The sequence below is a fragment of the Hippocampus guttulatus genome, chromosome 16 (assembly GCF_054856545.1).
Source record: "Hippocampus guttulatus isolate MCC_2025c chromosome 16, RoL_Hgut_1.0, whole genome shotgun sequence".
In the NCBI taxonomy this organism is placed as follows: domain Eukaryota; kingdom Metazoa; phylum Chordata; class Actinopteri; order Syngnathiformes; family Syngnathidae; genus Hippocampus; species Hippocampus guttulatus.
In genome coordinates, this window is record NC_141276.1 from 3996265 (window position 1) to 4011191 (window position 14927).

Below are 14927 nucleotides of genomic sequence, written 5' to 3' on the forward strand. Positions count from 1 at the left end.
ATCCGGTGTGACCATTTTCTTCATATGGTGCATCACATCTACTGTGCAGGCGTACCTTAGGCTGCCCACAATAAAAGACCACTAATGAAATTTGCAGTGCCGCTTTTATATTTTCTTTCAGAGTGTGTAATTTTTTACTTTGACTTATATCAAGGAATTGAATCTGTCCTTTGACTTTTTCCAGGGTTTTTCTTTGGAGGGGGGGGGGGGGACACAAGTAATTTGTACCGCTACTCAAGTACAGTGTGCAAGTACTTTTGCAACCTCTGGAAAGTGGAATGGAGAGTGGTAAATTGCAAGTCCCTTTGCCAAGCTGCAGTTGTTCAAGGGCCACAGTGGGCGTGGTTTACCGGTGACGTCACGGCTGCTTATATAGGCTGCAGCCGTGGCGGCGGGCTTGCGCTGATGAGGCAGGCGGAGGACCGGGGACGCGCGTACACGGACACACTCCTCAAACAAAGAGAAGCACGCGAGGCACCGCAGCATCCTACCCTTTAACAGGCCAGCAGACAAAACTGAACAGATTTTCCTCGCAGGCACAACCGGAACCGAAGCCACAATGACGACTAACGGCGCCGCCAACGGAACCAGCGACATGCTGCAGATCCAGTTCGGTCTCATCAACTCCGGTAACAAATACCTGACGGCCGAGACGTTCGGCTTCAAAATCAACGCCTCGGCCTCGAGCATGAAGAAGAAGCAGATTTGGACGCTGGAGCACAGCGGCGAGAGTCCGAGCGGCAACGTGTTCCTCCTCAAGTCACATCTGGGCCGCTACATCGCCACCGACAAGGACGGCAACGTGACCGCCGACAGCGAGGTTCCGGGCCCCGAGTGCCGCTTCATCATCACGGCGCACGACGACGGCCGCTGGTCCTTGCAATCGGAGCTCTTCGGCCGCTACCTGGGCGGAACCGAGGACCGCATCATTTGCTTCGCCCAGACCGCGTCCGTGGCGGAGAAATGGAGCGTGCACATCGCCATGCACCCGCAGGTGAACGTCTTCAGCCTGACGCGCAAACGCTACGCGCACCTGAGCTCCAAGGTGGACGAGATCGCCATCGACAGGGACGTGCCGTGGGGCGTGGACTCCACCATCACGCTGGTCTTCCGAGAGCAGCGCTACCACCTGCAGACCTCCGACAACCGCTTCCTGAGGAACGACGGCGCGCTGGTGGCCGCCACCGACAAGAACACCGGCTACACGCTGGAGTTTCGCTCCGGCAAGGTGGCGTTCAGGGACTGCGGAGGCAAGTACCTGGCGCCGTCCGGGCCCTCCGGCACCATGAAGTCTGGCAAGAGTCTGCGCGTGGGCAAGGACGAGCTCTTCCAGCTGGAGCAGAGCCACCCGCAGGTGGTTCTCACTGCGGCCAACGAGAAGAACGTCTCCACCCGCCAAGGTGCGTGTCTGGCTTGTGTGTGTTTCTCTCAGTGGAAATGTTAATGTGATGGCATGTTTGACTGCCCCCCACCCCCCAACACACAGGGACAGTTGTAGAGGAAATTGCCACCCCCCCCCGCGTTTTTTTTTCAAACGCGCACACATTGATGTGACCATCTTTGTCATTGTCACGCACGCCCTGCAGACGCATGCGCCCACTCTCACCCTGGTTTGATTATCCTTGGCCCGTGTACTGATTTGATCCCATTGCCACCACACGCGCACGCACTGGTTTGACCGGCTTTGCCACACGCGCACGCACACGCACACAGATTTCAGTGATGTAAAACACCCCATCCTGTTAAAAAAAAAATGACATCAGAGCTTGAACCCACAAATTGATTGCTCGCAATCGTGCATTTTTGCAGAAAGCACGTGCGCTCCATTTTTCCAGACAACTGCAGCAGAAAGAATCCAACAAAGGAGGCCTTTAAGCCTGCTGGTCTATGTGCCATCATTCACACGTAAACCAGAAGGTCCGAGCGGCACACTCCCTGTTTGATGTTGAAAAACCGTCAAGCCACCGTGATGTACGATTTTTGAGGTTTCGTGACTATTTAGTGGGCTTGGCTTATATTGCTCATGTTCATATCAGCTCTTGCATGTCTGATATCTTTAAATGATGCTTGTAAGGAGCCCAGCCGACCCAGCGTTTGCCTCCCGGGTTAGATGGGCCTGAACTGGTTGTGCTTTCCAGCTGCACCAAGTGGTAGACAAAAGCTCGTCTCCATCCTTCCTTCTCCATCGCACCTCTTGCGTAATTTCCCTAATGGCGCACCTCCCCCCCAACCTCATCAAGCATTCGGGCTGGTCTGCTGTGCATTAAAGGTCATCGTCAGGGGCCAAGACTTCCTATAATGAACGGTCTATTTTCATGAGCAATGTTTTATATATGGAAGAAAAACCACGTGAAGCCGAGGAATGATTAGAATCGCGCGCGGAACACTTCAATCGTGAGGGAAAACGATGAGTGCTGGCTTCATAGCACAATAAAAACTGTTTCCGTGAAGCAAAAAAAATTGTGAGCGGTCAGATGAATGCACTGAAGATTTTTCGATCCACCCCCACCCCCCATCCGATCCCTCCGTGACACTCTGAGCCCGTTTGTTCAATCTCCCTGCTGTGTTTACTTGTCAATGGATCATTTATCCATTTTTCTCCCCGTCGGCACTTTCTGTTCTGTCGCCACAAAATGGAGGCCAGTCGCGGCTCCGTCGGAAGTACACGGTGTCGCTCTCCGTAGCCAGAAATGTTAAAATGGCTGTCAATGTTTCGGGAGCTTGTCTTTTCCTGACAATCCCAGGAAGGGAAGCCAATGTTCACTATGCCGAATGGTGGGATCATTACGATGCGCTTGAAAAAAGAAAAAAAAACAACAGATCAGAATTAAACTGGCTCCAGATGTTTTTGGGCTTAGAGCTCGCTTCCCTCTATAAGCAGGCTGGAGCCAACATGGCGGTTGAAGTGGCCTGGCTTGCATTAGTGGAAGCCAGTGTGATGATGATGATGATGTCCTTCCCAAATGTTGCTTAGTATCACAGTGCAGAGGTTTGATTCCACCTCCCCGTGTGGAGTTTGCATGTTCTCCCCGGGCCTTAGTGGGTTTTCTCCGGGTACTCCGGTTTCCTCCCACATTCCAAAAACGTGCATGGCAGGCTGATTGAACACTAAATTGTCCCCCTCGGTGTGAGCGTGAGTGTGGATGGTTGTTCGTCTATGTGTGCCCTGCGATTGGGTGGCAACCGGTTCAGGGTGTCCCCCCCCCCCCGCCTACCGCCCATAGACGGCTGGGATAGGCTCCAGCACCCCCCCCCCCCCCCGCGACCCTTTGAGGATAAGCGGATTGGAAAATGGATGGATGGAAGTATGTTAGGGTTCTATGATTCACTTTAAAAAAAAATCTGCCTGGACAAAGAGGGAAGGTTGAAGTCACAAAGAGCATCAAAGAATGACCTTGAATAGGGAACAATTTGCTCTGACATGGTCAATAGTCTCCTACCGGATACATATCACAGCAGTCTTGGCGTTTCCCTTTTCGTCAGTGCTTGTAGCCTTCCGAATCGCTTTGAAAGTCACCTCGTCTTAATGCTCATTTCATCCTCTTGCCTCCACCCTTGGTCCCAAAATCCCAGAGAGGCCATTTAAGGGCTGGGATGCTCCATTTTGAGTCCGTCAGCCTTCAGCTCAAATGGCTTTTTTTTAAGTGATTGATTTAGGGCGTGGGGGGGGGGGCATCATTTCCTGTTTGCCACCGTTGTGTGACTACTGACTGGCCCTTTGCGTCTGGTTCCACACCATCCTTAGTCACGTATATGGGAGGGGGTGGGGGAGGGGAGGGGGGTGAGGTCAGCTTTCACTATCTCAACAATGCATTTCCAGAAGAGTGAATGAGAATTTCGCAGCCTGAATTAACGTGACGCATTGGCTGTAAGATTCAAAGCAGATGATGTCCGGTGAATATAAACTCGCCAAATCACATCAAGTTTCCGAAAGGAAGCGGACGAGGTTATTCCCAATTTGTAACCACTCCAAGGTGGGTTTGATGACGGGTTAAATGTGGCCTGTTGCTTTGTCGGCATCATTTGTGTTGCGTTGTCCAGAAGGTCGGGGAGGGGGGGGGGGCGGGGGAGCTGGTCGTTTTCATTAAAATGCCCAACAGGAAGACGTTTAGTGCAATTGGCCGGCTTTACAAAATTTGTGGCCTTGTGGGTCGATTGATGTAAAATTCATATCTACTGACTGGACCAAAAAACAAAAATCCTTTCACGCAGATTTATTGTGACAAAAGGTTGCAATTGCGTCGAACTGCTCTGAATTATACTGAGCAGTTTCCATTTTTAAATTGGTCCAAAGAACTCTTGTTGGACTTAATAGTTCTGTTGCTCCCGCTTCCAAGCCTTGTATATGTTAATGTAGATGTGTGGTTTGTGTGTGTGTGTGTGGGTGAGGCGGCGTCAGCAGCAAAGACTCTCTCCATGATATCTACTTCATTGTAGGTTTGGTTTCCTGTGTGTGTGGGGGGGGGGGGGGGGTGTAGCTCTGCAGAAATGCCCTTCACACCCGGCACGAGTTGAAAAATCAATTTCGCACTGTGACCTTACGTGATACAGGAAGGATGCGGGAATGTGTGTGCGCGTTTCCCGCAGCTTGATTAGGCTTTTAAAGTCGGCAAGACCGGCCGGAGGTGTCGTGCTCCTGAATCGGAACAAAGGCCGATGATGTGGCGTCTCCCCGTTTGTGCCCCAGCTGTCCGCCTGCTCGGTCAGGCCTGCCGAACAATAGCAGACACACACACACACACGCGCGCGCGCACATACTGGCAATTGAAGTGGGTACAATCGCGTGCGTTCACAGCAGAGCCGCTGCCGGCTCGCAATAAACTGCGGCCAACAATCTGGGCCTTCCTTGCCTCCGTCAGATTGGATGAGGGGGGGGGGGGGGCAAGAAAGACGGAGAGGGGGTTTTCACTGCCTATGTGTGGGATGGGAGGATTCTGCAGCGTGGTCACTTTGGTTCTGGTGTGCTAGTCCGGCGTCCCTTGGGAACTATTCATAAAACAAAACAAAACAAAAAAACGGTGTCCACTTATCGGGATTTCACAGGCGGCCGCGGACTCTCCGGGTCATGGCGTTGTCTGTGTCGGCGTTGTATATTTCCAGGTGTGTTTTTCTTGTGATATAACCTCTCTTCAAGGCTTCTTGGTGTGTGTTTTTAACAAGACGGTTTCCACACCCACACCCAAACATCGTTCCGCTTCAGTTTAGGCCACAACTCAATTCTTTTCTTCACCTGAATTTTGCTCCCCCCCCAGATATGTGGGCACAGAAATGTGAAAGTGCCCCAAGAATTCAGCCTGGCAACAAATGGCCGCTCAAACATGAGAACGGTATAAAAATCTTAGCGATTGTGATTTACGTTGCTTTATCGCGATGAATCGTGTGGAACATTTGGTGTCTTTGTGTTTCGTGCATTGCTGTTGGAAGACGTTTTGTGGAATGCAGTCTACCTACACGGGGGGGGGGGGGGGGGGAAGGTTCTTTGGATTTAATTCAAACGTACCTGTACATCGCTTGCACATGATTTACATAGGCCAAGCGCATTTTATCTTTCGCGCCCCCTCTCCCGCCCCCCCCTCAAAAATAAAACAATGAAGTATTTGTTTAACACATTTGAATTATGTGGAACTAAAAATCAAGTGCTATTTTTTTTTTCTTTTCCAGTGTAGTTGCCTGATGGCCCACATTTCTTTTTTTTTTTCGTGCGTCCCCATTTGGCTCCAGTCGGAGAGATGTGCTCTCAAGTCGTCACAATGGTGTCATAACAGTTTAAAATCTTGTCAATGTCCTCAAGTGCCATTGCTTGGGTTTGAAATGAGAAAAATCGAGTGGGAGGTTCCCGGACAGCTGCAGCTCAAGGTTGCCAATATAACGCTCGTCGTCGTCGTCGTTGTTGTTCAAGCTTGTGGAATTTTCCATTTTAATATCGCAAGCGGTTGGGCCTGTAGAGAAGAACAAAGATGGAAAAAATGAGATTTGAGCATCCAGGAGCATGAAAAGGAAGACTGAAAGGAGGGGGGCGGGGGGAACCCAAGCACATGATTATAATGGTTTTTTCAAACACACGTTTCTTTTTGCACACATTTACACAGCGGGCCAACACAGTCCATGTTTCTCTCTGTCTGTCAGGGCCTCCCTCCGGCTAACGGTCAACTATGACCTCATAATGCACAATGGCATGTATTGTGCTCTCTGAACTGTGTGTTGTGTATGTACGCGAGTACAGTTGGGTAGGCTATCCTGTAGACTGACATTGTTTATTTCTCTGTAGCTCATTGTGCAGGCTGAAGGGATGTTAATGAGGTCAAGAGTTGTGTACTTTCATGGTGGTTGTGTGTGTGTGTGTGTGTGCGTGTGTGTGTCAAAATCCTTTGCTACTGGTGAAAGGACACTTTGATCCTCTCCTCTTTCATCTATAACTGCTTCAGACAACAAAGTGTATGCAGAAAAGTGGTGAAGATTGCACGACTGTCTGTGTCCTGTGTGTTGTGTTCTTTTTGTTATTTTGACTTCAAAATGGCGCCGCGAGAGTGGCTGCCTTTCCAGCAGCTCCTATATTTTGTTGTTCTACTTCTTCCTTTCATAACTTTGCTGCTGTGAATTGGGAATTTCTCCATTGCGAGACTGATAAAGGTTTTCTTATCTTATCCAATCTTAATCCAAGCTGTCTGTTGCTCATTTAGGTGATCTGATCCTAACCAGATGATTTGCACGGGTGTATCTGGATCATCTCCATTTGCAGCTCACCCCTCGGACGTGCCCTAATCGCTGTGCTCCCCCCCCCCGCCACAGGTATGGACCTGTCAGCCAATCAGGACGAGGAAGGTGACCAGGAAGTCTTCCAAGTGGAGATCAGCCGCGAGAACAGGAAGTGCGCGTTCCGCACCGCTGCCGGCAAATACTGGACCCTAACTGCCAACGGAGGCCTGCAGTGCACCGCCTCCACCAAGTATGTGACGGCGTGATCACCTGTTTCAATGTGTCACAGCTCTCGGGGGGGATAGTCCATCGCTCATCTTAAGTTTGGAGTGCCAGCTGGATATTTGAGATGCGTAGGGCCTGTGTGTATTGGGTCCGATGTCATGCGTGGGTTCAGGGGTCAAGGCCTTGGTATGTGGAGGAGGACCGATTGGATTTGTGTGCAGGCTCAACCAGCGCGGAGTGATTTTTCTTTCACATCTAACCAGAGTGCTGGCAGTTAACCTTTGACCCTCATCCGACGAGTCTGGGTACTGCTCGTGAGGCTCCATAAATAAAAAAAAAAGCCTTTATCATTACGAGCCAAACATTTTGGGTCTTGCGTACGCTCCATTTTAATGGTGCCACACAAACTATTGATTTGAATACCGCCAACCTTTGTTGCGGGGTGTGATGTGAGCTGGGGCAATTTTCAACATCTTGACCAGTTTTCAAAATGTCAGCCGCCACATGACACGGGGGGGGGGGGGATGGTTTGACTGCGCCCATAGTCCCACACACACATGCACACACATCTCCGTCAACAAATGTGACTTTCCCGCCCCCACACCAGATGACTTACAAGCAAGACTGAAATACAGATGGTAGTACTGTTTTCAAAAGGGAATTGCATAAAAACTAAAGCAATGTTTTCTTAGGACAGTAGTACAGTACTCCTCCATATGCCTTTCCATTTTTCTTTGATTTTGAAATCCAAAACTGCAGAAGTCCCACTAACCTTCCTCGCTTATCTCAAAGGTGTCGGCTTGAGACGAGACAAAACCGCGGCGAGCATCTTAATGCGGCCGCATTCCACGACGACGGTCTCGCGTCTATTCTCTAGACGCCTTCCGCATGCAACCTCGTTTCATTTCCTCTTGGTTTATCACCTCGAAGGGGGCGAACTATTAGGGAATGTTTGAGGTGAAACGCAGGTTTGTCTCCGCGACGCGAAATGTACACCAGAATGTGTTATTTCAGCAACGCGATGTGCCAAGTGGAGGGAAACGGATGAAGTCGCTTGGCCTCCCAACTGATTGCGCAACAGTGGAGCGTGTTTACACTTGGCGCTCAATCTCGCAGGTGCCACGTGAACGTAAGCGCAACCTCCCTTCCTGATGTCTGGTGCCTTTTAATTTGTCTGTCTGTAGGTCAACTAATTGCTACTTTGACATTGAGTGGCGTGGGAAGAGGCTGACTCTGCGAGCCGCTAACGGGAAATACGTCGCCGCCAAGAAAAACGGCCAGCTCGCAGCCACCATGGACTCTGCCGGTCAGTTTGATTTCATTGGCCAGCGGTCCGTAAATTAATTTGAATGCGCGAGTGCTGATTTCGCCATCGCCGTTGGTGTTCAATGAGCAGATTTTGTCGAGCTCGAATCCGTGATTCTTCCCCAGTGAAACTATCAAAATCCTGCTCACGAGTCTCTCGTTAAGGCCACGAATTGGATATCAGGCAGGAATGTTGAATCAACAAGATCAGACGCTCCATTTTTCTTTTTTTAGCCTCGTTTGATGTCCACGTGACAGCCAAAGTGTTTGATTTTGACAGATTATAGTCTATTGTTAGAAACCGTGCCTCCACATTGGAGCTTTTATGCCCCAGTTAGTCAGATCACTTAGCCAACATCTATGTCAAACTCGAGGCCCGTGGGCCCGATCCGGCCCGCCAGGTCATTTTATGTGGCCCGCGAAAGCAAATCATGTGCGTCAGCTTGCTAAAATCTGTACCGAAATGAACAACCGCCAAGTAACTTGGATCACTCGATGTGTAAAATGTGCCTTTGCTCCTCCCAGGTGAGTCGGAGGAGTTTATCATGAAGCTGATCAACCGTCCCATCATCGTACTGCGCGGCGAGCACGGCTTCATCGGCTGCAGGAAGGTGACCGGGACCCTGGATTCCAATCGCTCGTCCTACGACTACTTCACGCTGGAGTTCCGAGATGGAGCCTACAGCCTGCAAGGTCAGCGTGCAAAGTCAACCGTGGCGCCTGAGCTCCGCGGCTGGCACCGACGCTTTGTTGTCAGACGCCTTGCGGGCATGAAAAGGATTACGTCTTTTGTCTATCGTGCTCATTATGGATTTACTCTTTAAAAAAAAAAAAAAAAAGAGGGATTTGGTTTGGTTAATTATCTCCACCGAAGGCGGATGTTTTTTGCTTTTTTTTTTCATTTGTTGGCAGGATTATGTAAAAACACCTTTATTTACGAGGGGCAGGGGCGGGGGGATCTAAATTGTTTCTTTTGACATAGGGATTTTTTTTTCCCCAAAGATAAATTGCAACATTCAATGCCATGATAAATCCCCACATTTGTTTCATCCCTGATCTGAGTCTACTTCCTGGTTCTTGGAGAATGACCCAAAAACATTACACATTATCATTTTAATTCCATGAAGAAATTGAAACGAGTGGCAAAAAAAAAAACAATCGAGCATTTTTATTCCACTCTGACTGTTCTGAACTTGTGCCACAATGACCCGCTATTTCTTTGCACCTCAAATCATTTCGACGCGATCAACAGAGTAGTGCCCTCCATTTTGGAACAAGTGAAAGAATGCAAATCCTCTTGGAAGGGGGTGGGGGGGTTGTCATTTACGTCGGATGACGTGAAAGTAGTAAAGCGCTCAATTCCTGAATGCCTGCCTCCCGTTTTCAGACTCCACCGGCAAGTACTGGATGGTCGGCAACGAGCAGGCGGTGGTGAGCAGCAGCGACGCGCCCGTCGACTTCCTCTTTGAGTTTTGCGACTACAACAAGCTTGCCGTCCGCCATGCCGGCGACGGCAAGTATCTCCGCGGCGACCACGCCGGCGTGCTGAAGGCCAACGCCGACGACCTGGAGACGGCCACGCTGTGGGAGTATTGAGGGTGTTGCAAGCGGGGGGGGGGGCGCAGTCGTCCCAACGCGACACCCGCCCTTCGCAATGTCTACTACTCCCCCCCGCCTCCCCTTTCCCCACGCCCGTCCTCATATATGACGTCTTGTCTGACTTCATATTTTGAACTGCACAGAGAGAAGAGGAAGAATGGAAGAGGGAGGTTTCATCTCTGCCTCCCCCGTCCTTCCTTTCTCTCCCTCCCTTTCCCAGCTGCCAACCTCTGTATGTTGCTATAGTTACCACGGGGCTGTGCACTTTTTTTTCCCGCTGGTTCGCTGCTCGTCCCCCCCCCCCCTCCCCCCGAATCATTGCTCACCCCTTCCTCGCCTTAGTACCGACTGGTCTTCTTTCTACTCGTCTCTATTGTAAATTGATGTTCCTCTACTTGATGCCCCCTGCCCCGCAAAAAAAAGATTCTGCTTCTAAGGTGGTCTATATATCTGGCTCGAGTAGAAACAGATTTTTGTTTTTTCTATCAAAACCAGAACAGATGTGTGTGTGCGTTTCCTGGGTCTCTTGATTGAGTGCAAGGCCTTCACCCGAACATGAAATGGTTCCCTCGTAAACTCGCTTCCTGTGTTGTCCTCTAGCTGTCTTTCTATTGGTCGGTGGGGAGTCTTGATTGTTCGGGACCAAACAGGATGTAGGAAGTCAACGTATAGCCCTCTCCCTATTGTCCCCAGAACAGTTGGGGGGGGGGGGGAGAAACAAATCTGGGTGCTATCACTGCATGCACCTCACCAGGAAAAAAAATAAAAAATAAAAAATAACGTGTTGGGCTCGGAGTGACGTTAGAGTCCAAGGCACAGACATTATCATGGTTAAGTGAAGTAGGGCAGCCCAGAAATGAATATTTTGAAAGCTGCTTTTTGGATCAGATGAGCACAACGTGAGCTTTATGTATGTCGACCAAGCCTTGTGATTTAACTGGATTCAACCATCGCGTCATCTCGCACAAAGCCGATACAACTGGACCACGGTGCTCGTAATATGTGTGCCGTTTGCACCAATTAGTAAAATGTTTTGGGTTTTTTTTTTGTTTTGTTTTGTATTTCCTCCTGCCAAACCCAGTTAAGCATCTCATCCGTCACAAAGCACTTGAGAGCCTTTTTCTTAACCAGATCTGCTGCTTCTTGCCCTTCTTTTGTTTCAACTTTGACCATTGTCATATCAGCATTTTGAAATGAGGTATGACTAAATGTTTTTTTTTTTTTGGGGGGGGTGCTTGTTAGTGAATTCTTAAGGTCATAGAAGGAAGAAGTGGCTTTCTACAGTCATGTAGCAGTCAAGCCAAGAATCTTGACTTGTCGGCCTGCTTTCTCCAGAGCAATCCATTAAGCGCCTCCTAGCACTAAGAAATGAAACATGATTGTAGGCAATGGATTTTTTTTTTTTTTAATAAAGGGTTAAGAATCTCCAATAACTAAATGGTTCCCTTATTGTCGGCGATACTGTCTCCATGGTAATTGAGGCTAGGACAAACGGATATGGAATGACAAATGTGTGGTAATGACTGTGCCTTACGCTTTCGTTTTGGGCAGTAGGAAATTAGATGGGTTGAAAAAAAGAAATCCACATCTTTGCTTTGTATAACTGGAACTTCCTTTTTGTATTATTTTTGTATAATTTGTTTGATATTGTGGATTCATCTCTTGTGCCATCGGTTCACCTGCAATCCAACAACCAATAAAACTGGGATTTGGAACAATGTGTTTCTACTTTCTTGTTGCCGCAGAAGCATTTTTTTTTTTTCTGGAGCGGTATGTCCACTCGCACAGTTCCACTGCTCATAATCAACAAAAGAACGTTTTACAATGATTTATCAATCGACAGGTAAAGTCACATTAATTTCAAACTAATCAAGCTAATGCTAGTGCTATAACCCCTTTGGCAATGATTTGAACATGACACAATACATCTTGAGGATTGAGCTGTACAATATCTTCTTTATCCTCTTATTTCTCCTATTGTAATAATTCTCGTGGCACCACAAAATATGGTGATTGTATTGCTGGGCAAACGATTCAATCATAATCCCGCTTGATTCTTCTGTGTATTTTGACCACATGGAGCCGTGCCATTGACATACGCATGTGGGAATGCACTACTTCCCCCCCCCCCTCTCCTCTCAATAGAGCCTTTGTGTTGAAACATGAATCTAACACACACACACACACACACACCACACACGATGGTAATGTAATGATGGAAATCTCCAGAGCAGGTCTCTAATCCATTTCCCTCCCATCATACTGCAGACCCCTGAGGGATGTCCACCATGGCAAAACAAACACAACCCCCCCTCCACCCAACACCTCTCCTGCCCCTTACTTCCTGCTTCACTAACCATCCCAGACCATGAATCCCTCCGTCAGTCGACAGTCAGCACCCCCTTGGTGCCCCCCACCCCCGGGCCTCCATCCACGCCTTTGTACCACCCTCCCTCCTCGATTCCATAAACCTGAAAATATGAGTCATACAAAATATGTCCCAGATCCCAGAAATGGGAGCAGTGGTTTGTGGCTAAAGCGTCATGCTGGAGGCACGGCCGGCTCTCACTTTTTTTTTTTTTGGTTCACCCCCTGAGCAAAAAGCGAAAGGCTGTGGGGGAAGGGACGGTAGAGAGGCTGCGTTTGTGTGAGAAATGGCCGCTATCTCCACCCCCTGTTCGGCAAAACTCGTCTCCCTGTCGCCATGGCAACCAAAAGAACGTAGCTACAAGCAGGCTGGGTGTCCGAACCTTCATCATTGACAATGCAGATGGACAGGGGATTAGTTGTGCGTCTGTTTTGTCTCAACCATCTTAATTGCGTGGACATTTTGGCTAGCTCTCTCTCTCTCACACACACACACACACACACACAAAAACACACTAGAATGAGTACCCTTCACCCCAATGCACTGCATATGTATGTGTGTGTGTGTGTGTGTGTGTACAGTCCTTCCTACATTTCCTCTGAATGACTATTAACAATTTGAAACGGCACACTAGGTTTTTTTTTTTATATCAACTTTCCTGGAGCCTCTGATAATATCACGCCGCCTTCTCTTACTGGTCAGACGGACTCTCGAGTCATGAGGATGTGCATCCTCACACAAAGCTCCATTCACGGTTTCGGCACGCACATCAGAGGGAAGCGCCGAGCCGGCTTTGTAAACAAAGAGGCCAAACAGATCCCCGGCGTGCATCCGTTCCGTGCGTGTGCACCACCGTGCAATCAAACACACGTGCAATAAGCATCTTAAGGCATATTTCCCTCCAAGTGAAAGTACAGATGCTCCCCAGCCTACCTTCAGGTTCGTGAGTGAGCACGGAAGATTTGAGAACCTTGATTGGCAGCCTGCACCGTATTGATGTCCTCGTTGCTATGCAGAGGAAGTCTCGGAGTTGTGGAAATCAATGATCTTGGCTAAAACTAGCTTGCTTTTAAGTCGAAAACGTTCTGTCAGCAGTGCTCCGTGACCTCCGACCCCTTATAAACACAGTGAAATGAATGCCATATCATATCTTTAATCCTCACATTGTAAAGGGGGTGTAATGGCGTCAAGACATTATTTTCCCAAATCCGGAAGTAGACTCCAAATTCTGTGATGGGGTGAAGTTATGGCCAAGGGAAGAAAGCATTCAAAAAAAAATCCCCTCTATCCAGCGGATTACACGCAGTCCAAGAGGAAATTCCAATGAAGACTTCTGTCTAGGTCCAAAGTGGCCTTTATAAATCATCCATTATATGGACAAAAGTATTAGTACAGCTGTTTGTTTGTTTTTTCACAGAAGAGAAAATATGGAGTTGGTCCCTTCGTTTCAGCAGCAACTGTTTCTACTCATCTAGCGAAGGATTAGATGACAATATTTGTTGGATTCACCTGGCGCTTTAAGAGGGGCGGGGCTACCACTGACAGGTGACCGTTCGCGCGACGTATAAAAAGCAGCATCGCATTATGTTACGTTTGTGAATACACTCGCTTCGTCGTCGGCATGGCCCGATGGTAAGCTACGCGTGTGCTGTTCTTTACCAGATATGTAAAGTTAGCTTTAGATTCGATCACGATCGGTTGCTTTGTTTGTCAGCTTTGCATTGTGTCCGTTGTGATTTATGTTTGCCGCATCGCTATGCAATCACAGTCGGTTACCGTTCGCAATCGGCAATTTAAACAGCGTGGGTTAAAGTGTTGCTAGAACAGTGGTGTCTTTATTCAGATCATTTTTGCATAGTTGTCATGTTTGTCCAGCTGCAATTTGATGTTTTAACGAAGTAAATTGCGTTGCAGCTGGGTTTAATCATGCCGGCGCTCCACTTCCGGGTTGGACCTTTTGGGACTTGTAGTTTTTTTGTTCGAGTCGACTTGATGTCTTTGTGATGTATGGTTTCTTACGTTTAAAATAATGAATAATGATGACGATAATAATACATAGTGAAATCATGGTTGATTAAAGTTTTTATAAAATGTGTTGTCAATTCTATACATATTTACATCGTGATGCAGAAAGATAGATATATTCATTTTTTTACTGCATTTGTGTGCATTAGGTTATTACCTGCAACTACTTCTGTTACATCTACTACTTCTGCTGCAAAGTGCTCCAATAAATGTGTCAAAAAAGTACAGAGAGTGATCCTTCCATGCTGACCGACGATCCCTATTCAGAGGGCCGTGAAAAACGGAATTAACTGAACAATATTGTATTTGGGGGACCTTTTTTTTTTTTTTTTTTTTACATTCCTTCAAAGATGTCAGATGGTCTTCGATATACCAAACCGCACACATGATTGTAAATGTATTACCGAAGACACACTGCGCCCTGTAAATGACCTCTAAAAGAAGGAGAAGCGGGGGACGTCCGCTTTGCGAGGTGCCGTTTCACAAACTGGGCGAGCTGCCTGCCGGGGCGTTGATGGCCACGCACCCGCAGTGCACCGCGCACACACGCTGACACACTTGCTGCGCTCGCCACACCCGCGGATGGCGCAGCACTGCATTGCATCCTTTTTACCTCACGCACCTCTGAGTGTGGACCAACTGCAAATAAAGCAGTTGTGTTAATGTCTGCCGATAAAGCAGCGTCTCCAATCATTTTATTTTTCAATGT

The 14927-nt window shown here is 48.3% G+C and overlaps 1 protein-coding gene across 1 annotated transcript; it reads left to right on the plus strand.

Moving 5' to 3' along the window:
• The first annotated feature begins 405 nt into the window (after nucleotides 1-405).
• Nucleotides 406-11543, plus strand: fscn1a (fascin actin-bundling protein 1a). Its single transcript, XM_086133436.1, has 5 exons — nucleotides 406-1400; nucleotides 6790-6946; nucleotides 8106-8227; nucleotides 8752-8919; nucleotides 9614-11543. Exons 1-5 carry the CDS (start codon nucleotides 560-562, stop codon nucleotides 9820-9822), a joined length of 1497 nt encoding a protein of 498 aa, XP_085989562.1. The 5' UTR covers nucleotides 406-559; the 3' UTR covers nucleotides 9823-11543.
• The last annotated feature ends 3384 nt before the right edge of the window (nucleotides 11544-14927 follow it).